At 32.6% G+C, this 19,764-nt stretch overlaps 1 protein-coding gene across 2 annotated transcripts; it reads right to left on the reverse strand.

Moving 5' to 3' along the window:
• Positions 1-999: 999 nt before the first annotated feature.
• LOC106666910 (centrosomal protein of 97 kDa) lies at positions 1,000-19,540 on the reverse strand. 2 transcript variants are annotated; one of them, XM_014394446.2, is made up of 13 exons: positions 19,415-19,540; positions 16,770-16,921; positions 16,540-16,698; positions 15,445-15,546; positions 9,813-10,009; positions 6,392-6,475; positions 6,108-6,313; positions 5,791-5,907; positions 5,446-5,712; positions 5,258-5,375; positions 5,094-5,193; positions 3,227-3,313; positions 1,000-1,437 (listed from the first exon to the last, which is right to left on the reverse strand). In XM_014394446.2, exons 1-13 carry the CDS (start codon positions 19,422-19,424, stop codon positions 1,165-1,167), a joined length of 1,872 nt encoding a protein of 623 aa, XP_014249932.1. In that variant the 5' UTR covers positions 19,425-19,540; the 3' UTR covers positions 1,000-1,164. The 2 variants fall into 2 exon arrangements, with proteins under 2 accessions (XP_014249932.1, XP_024082044.1); XM_024226276.1 differs by lacking the exon at positions 19,415-19,540 and adding an exon at positions 17,023-17,112.
• Positions 19,541-19,764: the final 224 nt, after the last annotated feature.

The following is a 19,764-nucleotide window of genomic DNA, read 5'->3' on the forward strand; positions in this document are numbered from 1 at the left end:
TCTGGTGAGCTAGTAAATCCAAATGCAATCTCTGACTTGAAATGTAATAATTTGTCACTTAGATCAGTTTTGTATAATAGAGTGCATTTCTGCATTTCAGATCAAGATGATCATGTACAATCAATCTGCATCACCATCACCTCACAGACCTCACCACCACATTTCACAATTCACCTTACAAACCATTGTCTTTAACCATAACAGAACAATTGTTTATCATGCTGACAGCCCTTTAACACAGAATCTACAGGGCAAAATTATCATGGCTGGCAGTGTTGTTTATATATTTTTGTACACAAAACCAAAAGTTCAAATATTTATCAGCATTATTTTTTTCTTACCAAATTCTATACTTTAATTATTGGAGAATTTCATTTTTTAAACTTTTTTTCTAAAAAATATCACTTTAAAATTGTTCTATTAATTTATAATAACACTGTTTAAATATATTTTTTTATTGTTTTCAACACAAGCTGAAATATGTGACTATCAAAGGCAATGTTAAATAATAATAAACAATGAACAAAACAAAACAATGAAACAAAAACAACAAACAATAAACAAAAGGTAAGGTTCCTTTCGATGAACAGTTAAATTAATAAATGTAATTCTTCATGAAGAATTAGTCCGTCCTATCACTTGCTGGCAAGGCGATATTTTAATGCTGCCTACCATTAATGAGGATTAGTGGTGAGCAGAAAAAAATAGGTTGATTTAGGGAGCTAAACATCCTAAAAGTTAGTAAAAAAGAAAGTGAAACAAAATAGAAGAGATGGCAAAATGAAGTAAAGCTATAAACTGTTATCAAATTCTGTGTAAGTGAATATTCAATCACTTATAATATTAAAGGCACATTGACATTGTCTTAATGTGTTATTAACATCTGGCCACTCTTAAAACATTTTCAAAATTGTGTAGTTGTGTTCTATTTATTGTTACTTTTTTTTTTAGGAAAAACATCAGTAACCTTGATATATTTGTATATTATATATACCGTTAGAGATTGTAACTTTACTTTAATGTTTAAATGTAATACTGTAGCAAAGTTAGTGTGTCAATGAAGTTAATTGTATTAACAATAATATCAAACATGAAAAATTCATACTCTCAATTGCACTCTCTGGTTGTATATTGCATTGTATACAACGTTAAAAGACAATATATTTAACTTAAGGATTCTTGAGTTTCCGATACAGGAACAGAGTCTTTTACGACTGTATCTTTCATCACACCATCAACTAATCCATCAGCATATTGTGTCACTTTTTGCGGTGGTAAAGAAAGTGTGGATGGGCGACAATGTAGAAACTTAGTATCATTGGATTCTGTACAGGGTGTACGTACAGCACTTATATCTGTCTGAGTTCCCATCGCACTCCCACTACTTGGACTCACGCATCGAAGGACTTCTTGCATGCACGACTGTAGCTGTTGTACCTAAATCACAAAACAAAAAACATAATGAGTTACAAGTTGCATTGTGTAATATGCTGCAATGGGTCTTATAGTAAAATTGCAAAAGTAGACAAGACTAGAGGTCATAAACTAACAAAAACTGTTATTTAGATTAATGCTTTGCTTGCTGGGCGCCACTTGGAGCTTGGTTGTGCAAGCCCAAGAACCTGATGGCCGCCACCTAGCGCTTGCCCTCTCTTTAGTTTTGTTTGGTCGTGGTGGGTCCAGGCTTTTATGAATTCCCTAGGGTTTCTACACTTAGGCCTAGTTGAGTGTCTGCTTTCAACCTGTGTTCATCATTTTCGGATCCGCTCATCGCCGGCTTCATTTTGGTGCGAAATTCAACAAATGATCCTCACTTCACAGAGGATGTGTGTGGAGATGAATTCACATGATTCACAAATAGGTGAATTTTATAAAAAATAAATCTCAACTTTCTCATAATACTGCTTTATTCATTATACCAACTTTAAAAAAATCCCAAATAGCTGTAAAATTAGTTCAAAATAATTGAAAATTTGTCTTGGGAATAAACAATTGTTGCCATAATTTTCATTTGTGACAAATCACACATTTATAATTATGTATGTATGTAAAAAATATAGAAAAAATAATAATAGCATGGTACATATTTTTTTTTTTTTTTAATAAACTATTTATTCTGTTTATGTAAGTTGTGGTTTTTAAACTTTCAACAGTTTTAAATGTTTTATGTAATTTTATTAGAAAGTATTTTTCATAGTTTCTAGTTTCTACTTGATGTTCTAAAAAAGCAAAGGTTTTTTAGAAAGAAGAAACTTCATGGAGAAAAAAAATTAAAATGGTATAACATTTGAAAAATATGTTCGATCAAGGAATTTGTGCTATGTTAGAATCTGACCTCGATTTTGAACTCATTAGTGACTTATACAAAGATGATAGTAACGAACAAGATGATGCTCATAAAACTAAAACTATTTCAACAGTTAGTAACTACAAAAATTTATAAATTTATTTTTCTTCAGTTAATAAGTTTTATACGTTGAAAAATATGTAATATTTTTTAGACGTTCCTAATTTTGACATTTTTGTTAAATCAAATATAGGAAGTGCTGTATGTGAACATAATATATTTATTCCATAAATTTTATATTTTTATTTCATTATTTTATAATTACATAAATTTTGTGTAACGTAATTGTTTTTATTAATTGAAATCTAGTTTTATTAAATTGTTTGTTTTATAACACATATTTTAATATTTTCATTATGTTGTATTTATTATTTTGTTTATTTTTGTTTATAAATGTTTAATTAGGATGGTCCTACACATAATCATTAATTTAATCTGTTAAGTTGTTTATATTATTTTTAATTGCCTATGTAATATTTTTATAGTATAAATATAAGTAAATTATATTATTTAAGCACTAAATAAAAAAATTATCACAATTTTGAATTTGAATTTAAGTGCCTACACATACCTTATTTATTTGTTTGATTTTGAACATGGGATATTATTTTTCTACCCAGAAAAGCAAACATTTGTCGATTTACAAAAATGCATTTAACGTTTGGATTGCTATAAAAGCATGTGTATAAATGGAATAGAGGATAAGTCCCAGAATACTTTCTTGGAGTAGACCGGCATTAATTGACGAAATAGAAAAACCCACATTCACGAAGCTTAAATAACAACCTAGGGATAAATTTTATCTACTATTTTAAGTGACTTTTGTCCTATTCTCTTAAAAATTAAATAAACACTAAATTAGTTTTAAAAAACACATACCTGGATGTTTAATCGATCACAAGTTTGTGCCAAATCTTTCACTTCACCTATGCTTTCATCTAGTTTAGCAGGCTGCAAACTAACAACCTAAAATAAAATATCAACAAGAACCTCCATGAATGCTTATGATCTATTTAAATTTATATATTCATTAAATAATATCTACTAATATTTTTTTTAAGTAAATATAATTTTAACTAAATAGAAAAAGTAATCGACTTAATATCCTTCAAAAACTCCTGAGTTTTTGAAATTTCAACTTTAACCCTTATATAATCCTTGATAATGATCCTTTATTGCTTGCTTGTCATGTTAACTCTAGAATGAGAAAAGACATTGAAAGAGATTGTTAAGAAAGGGTAGTTGAATGTCAGTCTAGAATAAACTGCGACGCGAGATGGAAATATATGCAATTCATTTGAGGCACTGCTTGCTATACGTTCAATCACAGGTATAGAGTGGCAGATGGTTGTCACAATTTATGGTAGTAACTGAATGTGTATGTCAACAGTGGTTTTGACATTTTCAAAATGGAGAGAGACAAATCAAAGACTGTGATGATCGTTCTGAAGAAAGGGATCTGCACTTTGGAAGAGAGGGGACGATCATCACAAACACATCGGAAAAGGAGGAGATAAGTAGCTATCAGGAAAGGAGTGCGCTGGCAGAAAGACGTCTATAATTTTACAGTTTTATGCCATATTGAAAGATTCAAGGTACTTATATCTTTGCGATTCATTTCGGTTAATTTTGTATTTTGTTTAAAGTTTTTTATCTCTGAACATTGCCTGTTAAAAGATTACTGTTGTGCTAGAAAAAGTATTTCTCCAACATTGTTAATTTTTCGTTTGTTTCATGCCAAGAAGAGGCTTTTTTTTAAATATATTATTTTTTAGCTTATGTTATATTTAGTTTTTTTTATTGTATAAGATCCACCATCACAAAATCAGCATTGTTGTGGAACTTAAAAGCGATGACTTATTAGTGGTGCTGGAGTAGAGACAAATTAAACGTAGCAGAGCTAAAAGAGAGATTTCAGATAAATAACACAGCAATAAAACAAAGAATCTGATCTCTACCTTGTAAAACTCATGTCAGAAGATAGCATGGCTTTTGTTGCATTTCAAACTTGAATAGGAATAAATCAGAATGGTTTTCATTTGAAATGCGAAAAGTGTTTACAAGAAGAATGAAACATCGCTATTGATATCAAGAGCAGGATTGCACCCTTGTAAGGTCTATTGTCTGTTTGGTGGGATATTCGGGGAATAATTTATTGGAAATTGTTAATGCGCAACCAAACCCTTACAGCAGAGGTATACTATGCCCAGACAGAATGTCTGGGAGCAGTGCTGAAGGAAAAGGTCCAGCCTTTGTGAATAAACGAAATGTCGTGTTTCACCATGACGCTAGATTTCACAGAGCTGCGCTTACTCATACTAAAATTGCGGAGTTGCCCTACCCTCCATACTCTCCATACCTCACTCCTGATTTTTACTTGTTCCATTTCCTTGACAATCACTTAAAAGGTAGGGAATATTTGAACGAAAACTCTTAAAATCTGACTTAGTTAGATATTTCGTCTTGTCTAAATCATCAGACATTTAGAAAAAGGGGATATTTCTGCTACCAACACAGTACTGTCATGGAAAACAAAGGAAATTATGCATTGGATTAAAAATAAAATAAATTTATATTTTGGAAATTGGACATTTTTTCTAGAGAGAAAAAAAAACTATGCACACACCCAATATACACAGCCAAACAGATGAAATTGTTAGCAGTTGGAGAATTTTAAAATTTACTTTTTAGCCTCTTAACCACAAGTTATAAATTTGAATAAGTGTATATTATAATTTATGCGAACCTTTTTCCATAGTGCATTAATTGCTTGCATTTGCAATAACTGCAGTTTATGCTCACTGTCTAGTGCTGCTCTTGTTGCCTCCATATCCTCAGACAATTTTCTAGATAAAAATTTTTGTTAAAAAGATATATGTATACATACACTAGTAACTTTTTTAAACATACTGTATGTATTGATAAGTCCTTCTTGTTTGCAAATGCTGGTAAATGGAAAGAACTTTAGGATTCAAATTTCTTGTTTGATAGCCTCTCCACATTTTTTGAATGTAAATTGCAGCTTGTTCTACAAAAAATATTTAAGAAGAAAAAACAAATTATTACACAGAAGAAAAAATAATAATATAGAGCAATACCTCTATCACTTGTAATACCACGCTTCACTCTTTTCTGCTGTGCTTTGTTCTTAATGGTTTGCAATTTACACGGAGAAACCGTATCCGAGTTGACATTTTGCATGACTAGTGGTGGAGTATTTGTTACCATCGGGCTTATTAGAGATTCTGGTACTGGCACTAATTTTGAAGCAGCTGGCAATGGAGAAGGGGTTGCATATGATACCATCTTATCAATCTCCCTTGTCGTCACAGGTTCACAATGAAGACTCCTTGTTAAGACATTCTCTAGAGGAACAAAATGAAAATATGCTAACTTGCACATACCATCACTGAAACATCAAATGAAATATAAACTACACTTACCACTTTTTACATCTGGTAATTTTTTATCTGTTATATGTGTACTGCAACTATCAAGTAATGTTGGATCTAAACTTCTGGACATTAGTTCAGATATCGAACTTCGCAGCTTTCCACTAGCTACAACAATATTGTTGGTAATATTAAATAATAATAAAATCTGTTCCTGATTATCCTTGTCTTTCTTTTCTTATTTTTAATCAAACAAAGGTATGTTCAACAACTTTCAGACCTTTTTAGGCAAAAAATGTTCAAAAAAATAAACAATACATTTCCTTCGACGATAAAGAGTAAAAAAAATAATAAAGTAGAGAGTTTACCTGAACCTGGCTGTTCTGACATTCTAAGTTGCGATTGATGATGGTGAGCTTTACTTAAAATTAATCTCAGCTTCCTTTCATGTTCAGACTGCAAATTTTCGTTGTTTAATGAACAAGTTTCAACTAAATATTGTACTAATTCTGCATGTTGGCCTGGCTTGAACTGTCTTCCACGCCCTTGAGAATACAACCATTCACCCTTTAAACTAAAAAAAGACAAACGTCATATTTTAATTTTTTTTAAATACTTTTACCAGAAAGCTTATAAATTAATGCATAATTACCTTTCAATATCATCAACAACAAAACCATCAATGCACTTTAAACTTGTACACCAGTTCACAAGAAAAGGACGGTAATCAAATCCACTATTAACTATGTAAGAAAAAAGATAAAGTATTGATTTAACATTAAATTTACACATACAACATTACATAAACATAAAATTTAAAATAATCTGCCACATCTTTTAAACATGTTTGTTGTAGAAAATGTGAAATAATATCCCAAACCTATGTGATAAATGTCATTTTACTTTTTCAATTTGTAATATTTTGGATGAAGCCCTTTTTTTCTGCGTTCCTTTTATCCTAGCCTGATATGTAATTCCATTATTAAGACTTTTTCAATAAAAAATTAATACTAAAATAAATAAGAAAATTATGAGCAGGTAACCTTCTTTTTTTAAATGAAGGAGGAAGGAGAGAATCAGAAAATCTCTTTTCCTGCTGATTCATAGTTTTTGATTTTTTCCAAAGCTAATGGAATATTACAATAACTTGCGTTCCTTCTGGACAACCTCAATTGACTACTTAATCAAAATAAAATGTTAAAACAAATAAAAAGGAAGCTTCTTAAGAACAAAATAAAAACTACCAAATCAAAAGAAAAGGAGCAAGGTAAAAGTTAAACTTCATACGGTTGGGGGGGAAAAATATAAATAAATACAAAATATGTTAATAGCCAATGCAAAAAAAGTTAAAACAGTAAGGTGAAGAAGAAGAAGAAGAAGACAAAAAAAGTTGAGGTCTAGGAGCCCTGGAAAAAATTGAAGCCTTTGGATTAGGAGAAAAAAAAATATTGTTACAATCCAAGATTGTCCTTTCTATAGTAGGTTGTCACATTTGTCCTGATGTGAGAATGGCTAAATCTTTGTCATGTCATAAAGGTTATCATATATATCTATATTATATTTTTTTAATGTGGAATAAGAAAATTACATGCTGTTTTGTATTAAATGAATTTAAATATATAAATCGTTAATAAAAATAAGCCGAAATACATTTTTATTGAAAAAAGAAAAAACATTCTAATTCATTTTAAGCACCTATTAAAATCCTTAAATACAAATTTAAAGCAATAAAGAATGGTCATTTTTTGGGCTGGATTGGCTTTTTCTGTCACAACCTCTGTAATTGGCTGAGTCATTTCAAAGTAATAATAATTTCTGTGATTTTTTACAAGAAAAATGTGAATCGTGAAAGCATTTAGAATTTTATTATCCCAATAAACTTTATTTGAGGGTGCAGAAAACGAATACTAAATTTGTTCCTTGCTAAAAAATATATTTGAACCTAGTTTGCTCACAATATCAGTCTCATTTAGAGCTATTGTAGATGCCTATCAAAATATGTCCAAATTACGTGTAATTTAGAGAGTCCTAAACCCCTGTAAAGTGTCCAGTGAGGTTTGTATAATGTCTGATCCAGCATATCATTTTCTTATTCTATGTAAAAATACAAATCAACTAATATATGAATATCCTGGAAAATCATAAACAACAAAACAGATTTTTTTTTAAATAAATGAATTTTTTTTCTCAGCTTTAATGGCCCATGAGAAAGAATGCTCTGACAAGTGTCTGACATATTTCGACCTGGTATCATAAAAAAGTTTCATTAGAATTGTAAATTTGTTTACCTAAAAACCTAATTTGCGCCCTGTCTGAATGCTATTAAATAACTTGTGATTTATTTTACTAATACTAGAACATGTTCAAGACGAATTAAATCGGAATTAAAATATTCTTTCAATCCCTTGAGCACATTATTATTAAATCATGAAAATATCGCACATGGCAATATATACAAAATTCTTAGTAAAAAAGATTCATTCAGCACCTAAAACCACACACCATTAATATAAATATATACAAAAACACACAACAGTTTCATAAACATATAAATCGATCAATCTTTTGTCAAACAAATATATCTGCTTTTACCAGATAAGCAGAAAAGTTTATGCATGTTTTAATTTATTGTTTTAATACCGTTAATCAACATTTCTATTTATAGAAGGATTAGATGTTTAAATTCCAGAATATAGAAGATAATCAGTTCATACCAGAAAAAATTGAACAGTTCAATGTAAATTATAAAATATTTTCTTTCTTATGGCATCAAATCCCCTAATTCATGTGTCCTTATTGAACAAATTTAAGCTCACACATACTTACAAGGGCGGCTGAGGCAGCTTGTAAAATTTAACAGTATACGGTGATGAAACAGTGTGCATATCGCCCAAAAGTGGTTCAAAAAGTTTCTGAGAATGAGGGGATTGAAGACGAACCATGGTCTGGTAGACCTGTCTCATCAAATTGAATGACATCAAATTGAGGGAAACTATTGAACATTCAAGTGAAACATGTCAGGAGCTCGCCAGAGTGTTCAAAGTAAGCGATGAAACAATTCGCTCTAGCTTACATCACCTTGGAAGACATGGAAGCTGAGCAAATAGCCTTCTCTTAAACTGACCAATTGTAAACATCTTCTTTGTCTAAACATTTGCCTTTCATTGCTTTCATGGCACAAAGTAAAGACTTTATTTACTGGATTGTCTTGGATGAATTGAAAAATGGATCCTGTACAGTAACACCAGGAAGTTGTACCATTGGCTGCCCGCAAATAACCCTGCCCATTGACGCGAAAACCAAATATTCACCAACTTTCACAAAAGGTGATTTGTTTGGTGGAGTATGGCAGGCATTGTGCACTACCAACTTGTTCCATGGAAACAATTCTTGTGAACAGAAAAACTATAATTTTTAACGAGGACAATGCGATACCTCATACAGCCAGAACGACAAAGGAAGTGATAATGAAACTTGGTTGGTCCTACCACACCTTCCGTTACTCTCCAGACATGGCCCTATATGACTTTCACCTTTTCATATCACCCGAGAGTTTGATAATCGCCGACAGCTGAAAAATGAGCTGAATTTATAATTTAGGTCCCGGGTCACTTTTATAAGACATTTTACAACTTTTATAAGAAAGGCATACCTGGGCTAATAACATGTTGGGAGAAGATTATAGATGCTCATGGAGACTATTTCTCCAAATAAAATATTTCTAAAATAATTTTAATTGTGACAATTATTAAACCTTTTAAACCCGCAAGAACTTTCCTGGTTACCTGGTAGAATTAAAAATTGATCTGTGTTAATACTATTTTGTTATTTATTTTAATATTTAAAGAGCTTGAAATGAATGTATGCAACCCCAAAGATAANATATGAGTGAATATAAAAGCACACAAGCACTTGTATGTTCATAAGGCGTAAATATTTGGTAGATTTTAAGATGAAAATCCCTTAACCTGAAAAAAATATATACAATGTTAAGTTTAATTGTGTTACTGTATAATAATTCACACCACACATGAAATCAAACCAAAGCTAGGAATTTTGTTAGTAAAGGATACACTGCATTGCCTGTCATCTCTACACAAGGATTTGAAACAATTGATATATCACGTAGACTTTGTAAACTTGAAAGATGAGATATTTCATTTAGATCGTTAATTTTATTAGCTGCTAAAGTTAAACTTTCTAAAGAAGTAGGCAGTAATATTTCACAGTGACGAAGTTGGACAATCATGTTCTTATGTAAAAGCAGTTTCTGAAACAGTATAATAAATTGTTTTACTTTGCAATAATAATGTTAATAAGCTGAAAGAAATCATGAATATATGCAAAGTAGAGTTCTAATTAAAAATTTACATTATACAGCTAGCATTCTTTAGAAATTATAACAAATCATTAATTTAGGAAAAAATATTGTTACATGCTCAAAGCATAAAATTAGACATTATTCTTGCTTTTTTTTTAAATTTAGAGTGAAGGTATGTGATACATTATCAAATAAAGTTAATTAAGAACTAAATGACGTGCATAAAATTTTTAAAAATGTTACTTTTTTCCAAACACACTATTATGTCTGAAGCAACACATTTTGCAAGCATAAGTGTATAAAATTTTAGATGCAAAAAAAATCTGTCACACTTATAATTTACTTTTAATTAATTATACTTTTTATCTAAGGTCTGGATTGAGATGAAAAAGCTAGTGTCACCTGCGGGATTCAAACCCTATGGCCTTCAGCTCAATGTGCCGCTGCTCTAACCACTTGAGTTTTCACGACTTCGATCCACTCAGACACCCATTCTTCATCTCAACCTACAACCTTTGTAATTTTCCCTCTTTTTGCAACATTTTTTCAAATATCATGTAATCCGGATTCGATTCTCAATGTCATATTAAGTGGCCACTGGAAGCGATATTCGGAATATAATACCCATCGATCTTCAATTAGGTTAGTTGTATAATATTGGGTTGTCCGGAAAATAATGCAGGATTTTGGTATTAAACAAAAAAAAAGAAACTAGTTACTTTAAAGCAATGTTCTTTAATCAAAATAATTTCCCATACTCTCAATACATTTCTCCCAACGTGTTGGTAACTTATTAATTCCGTCTGAGTAGAATTCAGAATTTTTAGAATTGATAAAGTCAATAAATGCATTTTCCAGTTCCGTTTGATTTTTGAATATTATGTGTTGTAAGTAGTGGTCCAGGTGTCTAAAAAAATGGTAGTCAGTAGGCGAGAGGTCCGGAGAGTAGGGTGGGTGAGGCAAAGTTTCATAGCCAAGCTCCAATAATTTTTGTGACGTTACACGTGACACATGTGGTCGAGCGTTGTCATGCAACAAAATGGGCCCTTTCCGATTGACCAAAGAGGGCTTCATTACTGCCAATTTCTGATGCATGGTATTAATTTGGTTACAGTATGATTCAGCATTGATGGTTTCGCCAGGATTTAAGAAGCTGTAGTGTATTAAACCAAATGAAGCCCACCATACCGTAACCATTACCTTTTTTTGATGAGTTGGGGGCTTTGGAAAATGTATTGGAGCTTCTCCTTTGTCGAGCCACTGTCCAGAACGTCTAGTGTTATCGTAGAGAATCCACTTTTCGTCACATGTAACAATTCTGGCCAGAAATGGGTCATTTTTGTTTCGACAAAGAAGTGATGCACAAACATCAAAGCGCTGATTTTTTTGGCGATCGTTTAATGAGTGTGGAACCCAATTTTCGAGTTTTTTCACTTTTCCAATCGCCTTGAGGTGGTCAGCGACGGTCGTTTTACTGACTTTGAGTTGCTCTGCAAGTTCTCGAACAGTTGTTTTGGGGTTTTCTTCCACCACTGATCGCAGAACATCATCATTAAGAGAGGAAGGCCTTCCACGACCTTCTTCATCTTCAAGGCTGAAATCTCCCTCCCGAAATTTTTTAAACCACCTTTGCACAGTGCACTCATTAACACAACCCTCGCCCCAGACTTGGTTAATGTTTCTAGCCGTTTGGGCTCCGCTTCGGCCGAGTTTAAACTCGTAAAAGAAAATCGTACGAAATTCTCGCTTTGACATTATAAGGATGACTGAATTATTTCCAAGTAGCGGAATGCTACAGAGGTAAACAAACAATATCATTTGGAAGAGGATTAATAAGTGTTGACATTCATACAAATGAGTAATCCTGTAAACGTAAACAGAATATTTTATATAGATTTTTTTTAATGAAAACTTAAAATCCTGCATTATTTTCCGGACAACCCAATATGTGTAAAGGATGATGGAAGAATATCGAGGTACTCCATCACCCTAACTGAATGAATGGTATATAAAGAGCTATGTATATTATAAAGCTTTGGATCATTATCCTGCTTGAATAGCTGCTCTGCAGTAGTATGTATTATTTATGGACAAACATCAAGAAAATTCTTCATTTCCCCCCCCCTTCTTTCTTTCACGCATCTTTGTCATTGACTCCCATATTTTGCTTCCTGTTTTCTAAACTTGCTAAACCCTCATAGTTACCTCAAGTAGTTGTCAAATTATTATCAAAAGAACAAGAAAACACCAACAAAATGATTTTCATGCTTCCTACTTTCCCGGAAACACCACTAATGACATAAAAACAGTACCCCCCCTACCCCCTCAGCTGAAACACCCAGACAGCGCAAAGAAGATAGCAATGCCCCAGTGAAGAGAAGGTAGACAATGCCCCAATTGTGGTATATTACAACATCAATATCCTTTCAACTCCCACAAAACATTGTCACATTCACTTCCCCAGAGTACTAGATATTCCTAGTTTTCTGCATTGTAATATACGTTCAAAGCTTCACCTTTTAGGAAGTAGTGATAAGTCGCCTCATACGGGATTATACACTCCCCAGGCCTTGTGAGTTATTTCGTTCTTTTTTTTTTTTTTTGCATTTTAAAAACTCTAGCTGGACACACATGGCATCTGTTGGACCTGTGGTTGTTCAATGTGTAGCAGTACAACTCGGTAGAAAATAAAATAGACCACACTTCCCACACCCTTCCTTCTACATTCTCATCATAACTAACCCTCTTTTCTCTCCCCCTTGTGTTCACAATCTGGCAAATTGTGGCAAAATTAAATTGTGACAATCATTTTTCTCAAAAATCATTTGGCCACAATATCTACAACTCACTGGAAATGTCATGCTTTCGTTTACTTCTTGCCCCTGCCCTTCTCAACCATTACTCTCCCCTAAATTTTGTCACACATCAATTTATTTTGTAGTGACAACTTTGTGATTTAGACTTTATGATTAGTCCTCAGTGCTGAAAAAATGGATCGACACTTTTAAGGTAGAGTCTGGAGATCAAGCCCATTCGTGCAGGGGAGACTGAAAGTGTTAGATCCTAAAAAATAATGCTGAAGAAATCATGGTTCACAGTGGGGGCCGCGGTAGCCGAGTGGTTAAGGCGTCAGACTCTCGGCAGGTAGATCCCGCGATCGTGGGTTCGACGCCTAAGGGGACCGATGGCCGCAATTGAAAGAAATTAACATGGCACTCATCAATGGAAGGGGCGGGATCGTATCTCACCGACCCTGAATTTGGTCCCAACCCCCTTCAAAAATGCGTTTCTTCAATGGAAGAACACCGGCATAACGGGGGCTCAAGTTCACATTTGTGTTGTGAGCCCCCCCCAAAAAAAAAATATATATATATGGAGCTAGGGATAAAGTACAATAAGCTGTACAGCTCAGCTGCAGTGTTCAGGAGAGAACTCCTCCAGTCACTGGTATCCATTGAAAAAAAAAAAAAAAAAAAAAATGGTTCACAGTGGATTGATGATAAACAAATAATGAGTACCTGTCCACCGTTGTTTTCCTGACGGTCAGACAAAGAGTTTGTAAGAGATAAAATTCCGGTTTAGTCAAATTTAAAAAAAATTCCAATTGTTTATAGAAAAGAATAAATAAATTTAATTTATGTTAATTATCATTAGTTTCTTGTTTAACTAAAAACTTTGTTTTTAAAATGTTTTAATTATTTTGAATTATAAAAAGCACCTGATCAGCTTATTTTCAGGTTCGATCCTAGACTCTGGAGCTCTGTTTCATAGTAATCAGGATTTAGAGTTGGGCCTGTCTTGTTTGAATGAAAAACATCTGTAACCCCTACCCTAGTGTCTATTTTGATTTTCACCTTCGGTCTGCGAAGAGCCCTCAGTTTTAGTTATTTTTGTTTTGTTGTCCTTATTTATATATATTTATTCTGTTTTTTCAACTCTCCACTTGTGTGTTTGTATGTACATACATGTACAGTGTTGAGCTAAATAAATCAGTAATCAATATTTATTTTATTTTTTGGTTATTATATTTTAATATACATAATGAAAATTTTTTGTGAAATATAAAATTGAAATTAAATACAACATTGTTTGTTTTTCTCCTTCCATTTACTTACTTTTACTGAAAGTTAAATTGTCTGAGGAATGTACTGATAAATTTTGAACAAAATTAGTGCACCTCACAAGGAGTAAATGCTTCAAATTTCGATGCACAATGCAATTCAAGATAGGGGTCACGTAGTGTCTGAGAATATCGGCAGGGGAATGTGTTCTAGCATCCTAAAATCAGTCCTGAAAAGGTACAAATGGGCACTAACTGCCCATGTGTAAGCCCAACTACCCAACTAGTGCTCAACATGCTTTATAGCTATAAATTGCAAATTTTTATGGTCAAAATTTGTACGTTTCTGCCTGCAAAAAAATTTCCTGCTATTTAAACCAAAATTGTTACATTTGCTTTCATCAGGAAAACAACACATTTTTACAGAATGAAATCGGTTTCTTAACATGCTCCCGGGCAAACATCAACATTTAGTTTTTTTCTTATTACTCTTCCACTGTAAGAGTTTAAGGAGTAACTTCTTTTCCATGTTGTGATGATATATGTTCTGCCAGCACTTGAACACTTATTTTAGGATTTTTTGCAGCTTTTGCACAATTTCTTCTCACTGTCAGTGAACATTTTCTGCCCATGTGTTTTTTATTGTTTCCATTATTTTTTAAGTATATTGAACATCGATTGAGACAATTCAGTCTCTTCTGATATATTGGTAACAACTTTTTATTTAGAAAGTATAACAATTTTAACTTTGCATCTCAATTCTTTTTTTTTATGATCCATTTTTGACAAATTATCTTTCAATATTGAATTACACAAATATATCTATCTTACTTTGTTTACTTAAGAATAAAGTATTTATGTACATTAATCTGAGAATGAATTTACTATTTGTTATTATAACTACTGTTAAAGAATGAATAATTTTTTCAAGTTTTGGTGTTAATTAGAATGTACAGGTTTCTAATTTTCTAGTATTTTGTTTGCTATAATAATCATCGGTTATTAAATTATCATTAGATTATTCAACATATTTATTCTTAAAAAACTAAGTGCACAATTTGTTTAACCCACTGATGGATGGTTCCTCTTTATTTTTTCCTTTGTATAAGCTCTACCACTAGTTAAAAATAAATAAATAAATAAAATAATAATGTCAAACAGCATGCTATAGTCCAAATTTATGAAAAATTTATAGCAATGTAAGCTAATTAGCTGTTAGGAACCATGCAATTATAATGGATGGAAACAAAAATGCTTTAAACTTTGTGTACATTTTTTAATAGTGGCCATTTCTAAATAAGAATAGTCAGCAACAAAAACATACCTTCAACTTTGTCAACTGGCTAATGTTTGTTATTGAGTTAATAAAATTATCCGAAAGATCTAAATGCTCCAATTGCAAATTGGTGTTCAAGTGTTCAATAACCTGAAACAAAAACCAATTGAATAAAAAATAATTATAATAAAGATTAATCAGTGAGAAGGAACAAATTTACAAAAGGGGACCACGGTATCAGAGTCAGGTCGTGGGTTTGATTTTCGCAGTGATCCCTAAAATTTCTGACCCCTCCCCCTAAAAATAAGTATGTATACTCTGGCTAATATGAGAAACTAAGGCCAATAACACAATTATTGCAACCTTGGTCATTTTGTTTTTATCACGTAAAATCTCTGGTACTTGAAAATAGTGTAAATGATTTATTTAAATTTTTATTACATTTATCTAAGAGATATAAATTAAATGACACAACTTGAGTGTGTAGTAGAATAAAAGTCGTTTCAACTTTCTACAATAGTTATTCAGAGACCATGAGATGCGGTCTGCTTTTGGCGTAGGGTTTAGAAAAATTTTCTTTATTGTGCCAACATTTCGATCTTTATTGAGATCATCTTCAGGGCCTGGGATTTATAAACATTGTTTAAATTTTACAAATACATGTAGGATGTGAAAAAATGTATTTATACAATGCTAGAAAATTTTAGATTAAAAAAAAAAGAATTTATGTAATGCTAGAAAATTTTAGATTAAAAATATGAAGTTATACAATGCTAGAAAATTTTAGATTCAATCAAAGTATTTGTACTCACTCAAACTGTTTGTTTTCCGTCTAGATGTGTCATTCTTGTCTGCCAGTGAGATATTGATGTTTTATGTTTGTATACATTGGATTTTTTAAGGGGTGAGGAGGGAAGTCGGGAATAAAAATACATTTTTATATAAGGAGTCGGCTTCTTTGAGGTGAAAGGAGCCGACAAAAAAAATTTAAAAAAATTGAAACAACAGTAGCCAAAGACACTTTTGTCCATTCTGAAGAGACCCTGACAATTTCAAATGGAATTCGTAGCGGGTGAAGTGGAGGCACAGTATAAAAAAAGTATAAATGGTAGGAAGCAGGCCGTGCAAAAAAGCAGTACTTACTTTAATCTTATTACTTGAAAGGTTTAAATAAGAAAGATGGACGAGTTCTTTCAGTCCCTCGATGGACATGATATTGTTGTGTGATAAATCAAGTCGTACAAGATGGTGGAGAGGAGCTACTGGGTACATCCTAGGAACTTGGTTATGTGTGGCTGATAACTATAAATTTAAATAACGATAATTAAAATAAATCGACTTTTCAAAATGTATATACTTTTAGTTAAGCGTACCTCAACAACATTGGGGAATTGTGAAATATTTTCCAGCCTTTGAAGTTCGTTGTTATCAAGGTGGAGCTCGGTCACTTTGCTTGCTATGTCTGCTGGCAGGTTTTTCGGAATCTTCTTCAAAGACTGCCCCGACAAGTTTAACTTGTTCTCTTCTGTAGAAAATTTAAAAAAGAAAAATATGTTATTTGTTGAAAAATATATTTGAACGTATGAGAATTTTCATTTAGGAAATTATGTATTACATTATTTTTACCTTATTTTTCAAGTTCTTTGCCCATGGGAAAGGTGGAAAGGATACTAGGAAGCGGGGTTTGTATTCCCCAGGCCCATGGGAAAAGTGTTACAACTGAATTAGCACTAGATAACGTACTTTCAAATGCTGTGAGCCAAAAAGTGAGAAAAAAAATGAGATGCGCCACTTTACCCAAACAGCCCAGACTGTATGTTTGCTAGCCTGCATTTTCAATGCCACCATCCACTTTGTACAGGAATCACAAGTGATGAAATATATTTTCAACCTCAATGACCAATCATGGCCCAGATGGCAGAGGCGATCCAGTTTTATACTATCCCCGATCAGAATTTTTTTTATATTAAATCAATTATTAATTTTTATATTAAATTAATTATTAAGTAAATTTATGTTGTGGACATAATTGCATGGAAACTCAAGACCATCCTACCTCCTTTCTTGTATTGTAGCTTACACTATTTACATATATATATATATGTGTGTGTGTGTGTGTGTGTGTGTGTCTGTAAATGCAAACCCCTCAAAAACTACCCTAATTGCTTTCACGAAGAAAAGAAACATGGAAATATAAGGCTTGCGTTTCTATAATGAAATGCTGCAATTAAAAAATGAGGTTGAATACCTCATATATATATAAAGGAATAATCTTTGATAAGAAGTTAAGCTGGAACCCTCACCTGCAGCATACTATAGTAAAATGTAAAATCTCCCTAATGACCACAAGAAGAACCCTAGGCAAATCTTTGGGATTAAAATCGGAAATGGCCCATTGGCTATATACGGCTGTAATAAGATCCAAATTAACCTATGATCATTAATCTGGTGGCTCAATAAAAGTATCTACTCAAAGATTAGGCAGAATACAAAGACTGGCAAACCTATGTTTCACAGGGGCAATGAGAACAACCCCTACAAGTGCATTAGAAACTCTGTTAAACCTACCTCCACTGGAAATATTATACAAGGACAGGCTAGGAAACTCATTTAGGCTTCACACCCATTTTTAGAAATGAGGACTGACTATATGATTCTGGAAACATTCTTTACAACATCCTATAATGTCTCAAAGACTATAAAAGAGAAGAAGAATACAGGAGAGCATCAGATTCAATGATATAGTATACAGATGGCTCCAAAACAAACGAAGGAACCGGATCGGGTGTTTACTGTACTAGCCCAAAATTTGAGCAATCACACTAGGGAAGTACATTTCGGTCTTTCAAGCAAAAATACATGCAATCAATGCTAGTGCCCTGGAAAATCTTAAAAGAGGTTACACTGGCAAAAAAAAATCCTCATAAGATCTAATAGCCAAGCAGCTATTAAAGCATTAGCACGTAAAAAACACATTAAAATTAGTTACAATTAATTATACCTCATCGTGAGGTCACGATAGCTCAAGTGGTAGAGCAGCGGCGTATCTAGCCGAAGATCATGGGTTCGAATCCCGCTCATGCCATTGACTTTTTTATCTCAACTAAAAAAAACCTTAATTAATTGTAATATATTAACTGATCAAGCGGACCACGAAATTAGGGAATTAAAATTAGTCAATGAATGCATCCAAAATTTCCAAAACCTGGGGAAACACAAATTTTGGACACATTGGACAGAGGAGGACCCGCAAGACCATACATACGCCCTGTACCTATACTTGGGATAACAAATATAGAACCCTCCATCGCAGAATTGATCCAAACAAAACAATAGGAGAAGTGGATAAACTCTAGCGGCGCTAGACACAGTAAACTTAAGATGAAACAACCCTCACCATGTCTGGCAAAATCACTGCTGAAATTGGAGAGGGGTAAACTCAGAGGAGTGGTAGGTAGGATTACTAACCGGTCACTAGCACCTGAGAAAACATCTACACAACATGAGCATATACAATGATCCCATCTGCAATAAGGAGGACACAGCCACCAATATAAACTTAGAATGCGAAGCAACAATTTAAATTTAACCTAACACGAAAAAAATCTAGGGGATGAAATTGCAGCAGCGACAGTCAATGACCTGATACTTCTAAGAAGAGGATTGAGCCTCACTGCCCTAAAGAACTAGGAGGGTACAATAAGCCAGAAGGCTGCAGTGCCTGGGGAGCACAAACTCCGCTTCCTAGTATTCTTATTACCATTCCATACCATACATATTAAAAGTAAATAATTATTGTTTAGTTATGAGGGTTAAAAGTAGAAATTAGAAATTCTTTGAATTGAATTTTTTGTAAACAATAAATAAAAAGTATCGTACAAGATCTATTATATTTGTGTAAATGGTATGTTGGAGCGACCATTTCATTTGTTTTATTTGTGTAAATTATAAACAAAAAGAAATATTAAGCCTTAACAATAATGCCAAATTTCATAAAATATTTTTATTTTAATCTTACCTAAATTCATTGTTTGTATAAAGAAATTCACTTATATCTCAGGGGTAGAAAAACTAAAGATGTTTAACGAAAGCAAAAACATGACAGAAACAAAACCGACAAAACCAATCGGCTAATCAAAGGAAGGTAAGGAAGCACGACCGCTGTTATTTCCTACAGTCGCCAACTCACAAAAAGTTCCACTTTTTTGCCTTTAAATACCACAATTTACAATTAAAAGGGAAATAAAAAAGAGTATTTATTGTTATTTTTTCACATTATTCATCCTTTAATTTTGCATATTTGTACCGGATTACAATCGTTTAGACCAGTGTTTCCCAACGTGGGAGGGGGAGTCAATTTTGACAATA

This window comes from Cimex lectularius, unplaced genomic scaffold (genome assembly GCF_000648675.2).
Source record: "Cimex lectularius strain Harlan isolate CLEC.00 unplaced genomic scaffold, Clec_2.1 scaffold115, whole genome shotgun sequence".
NCBI classification, from domain to species: domain Eukaryota; kingdom Metazoa; phylum Arthropoda; class Insecta; order Hemiptera; family Cimicidae; genus Cimex; species Cimex lectularius.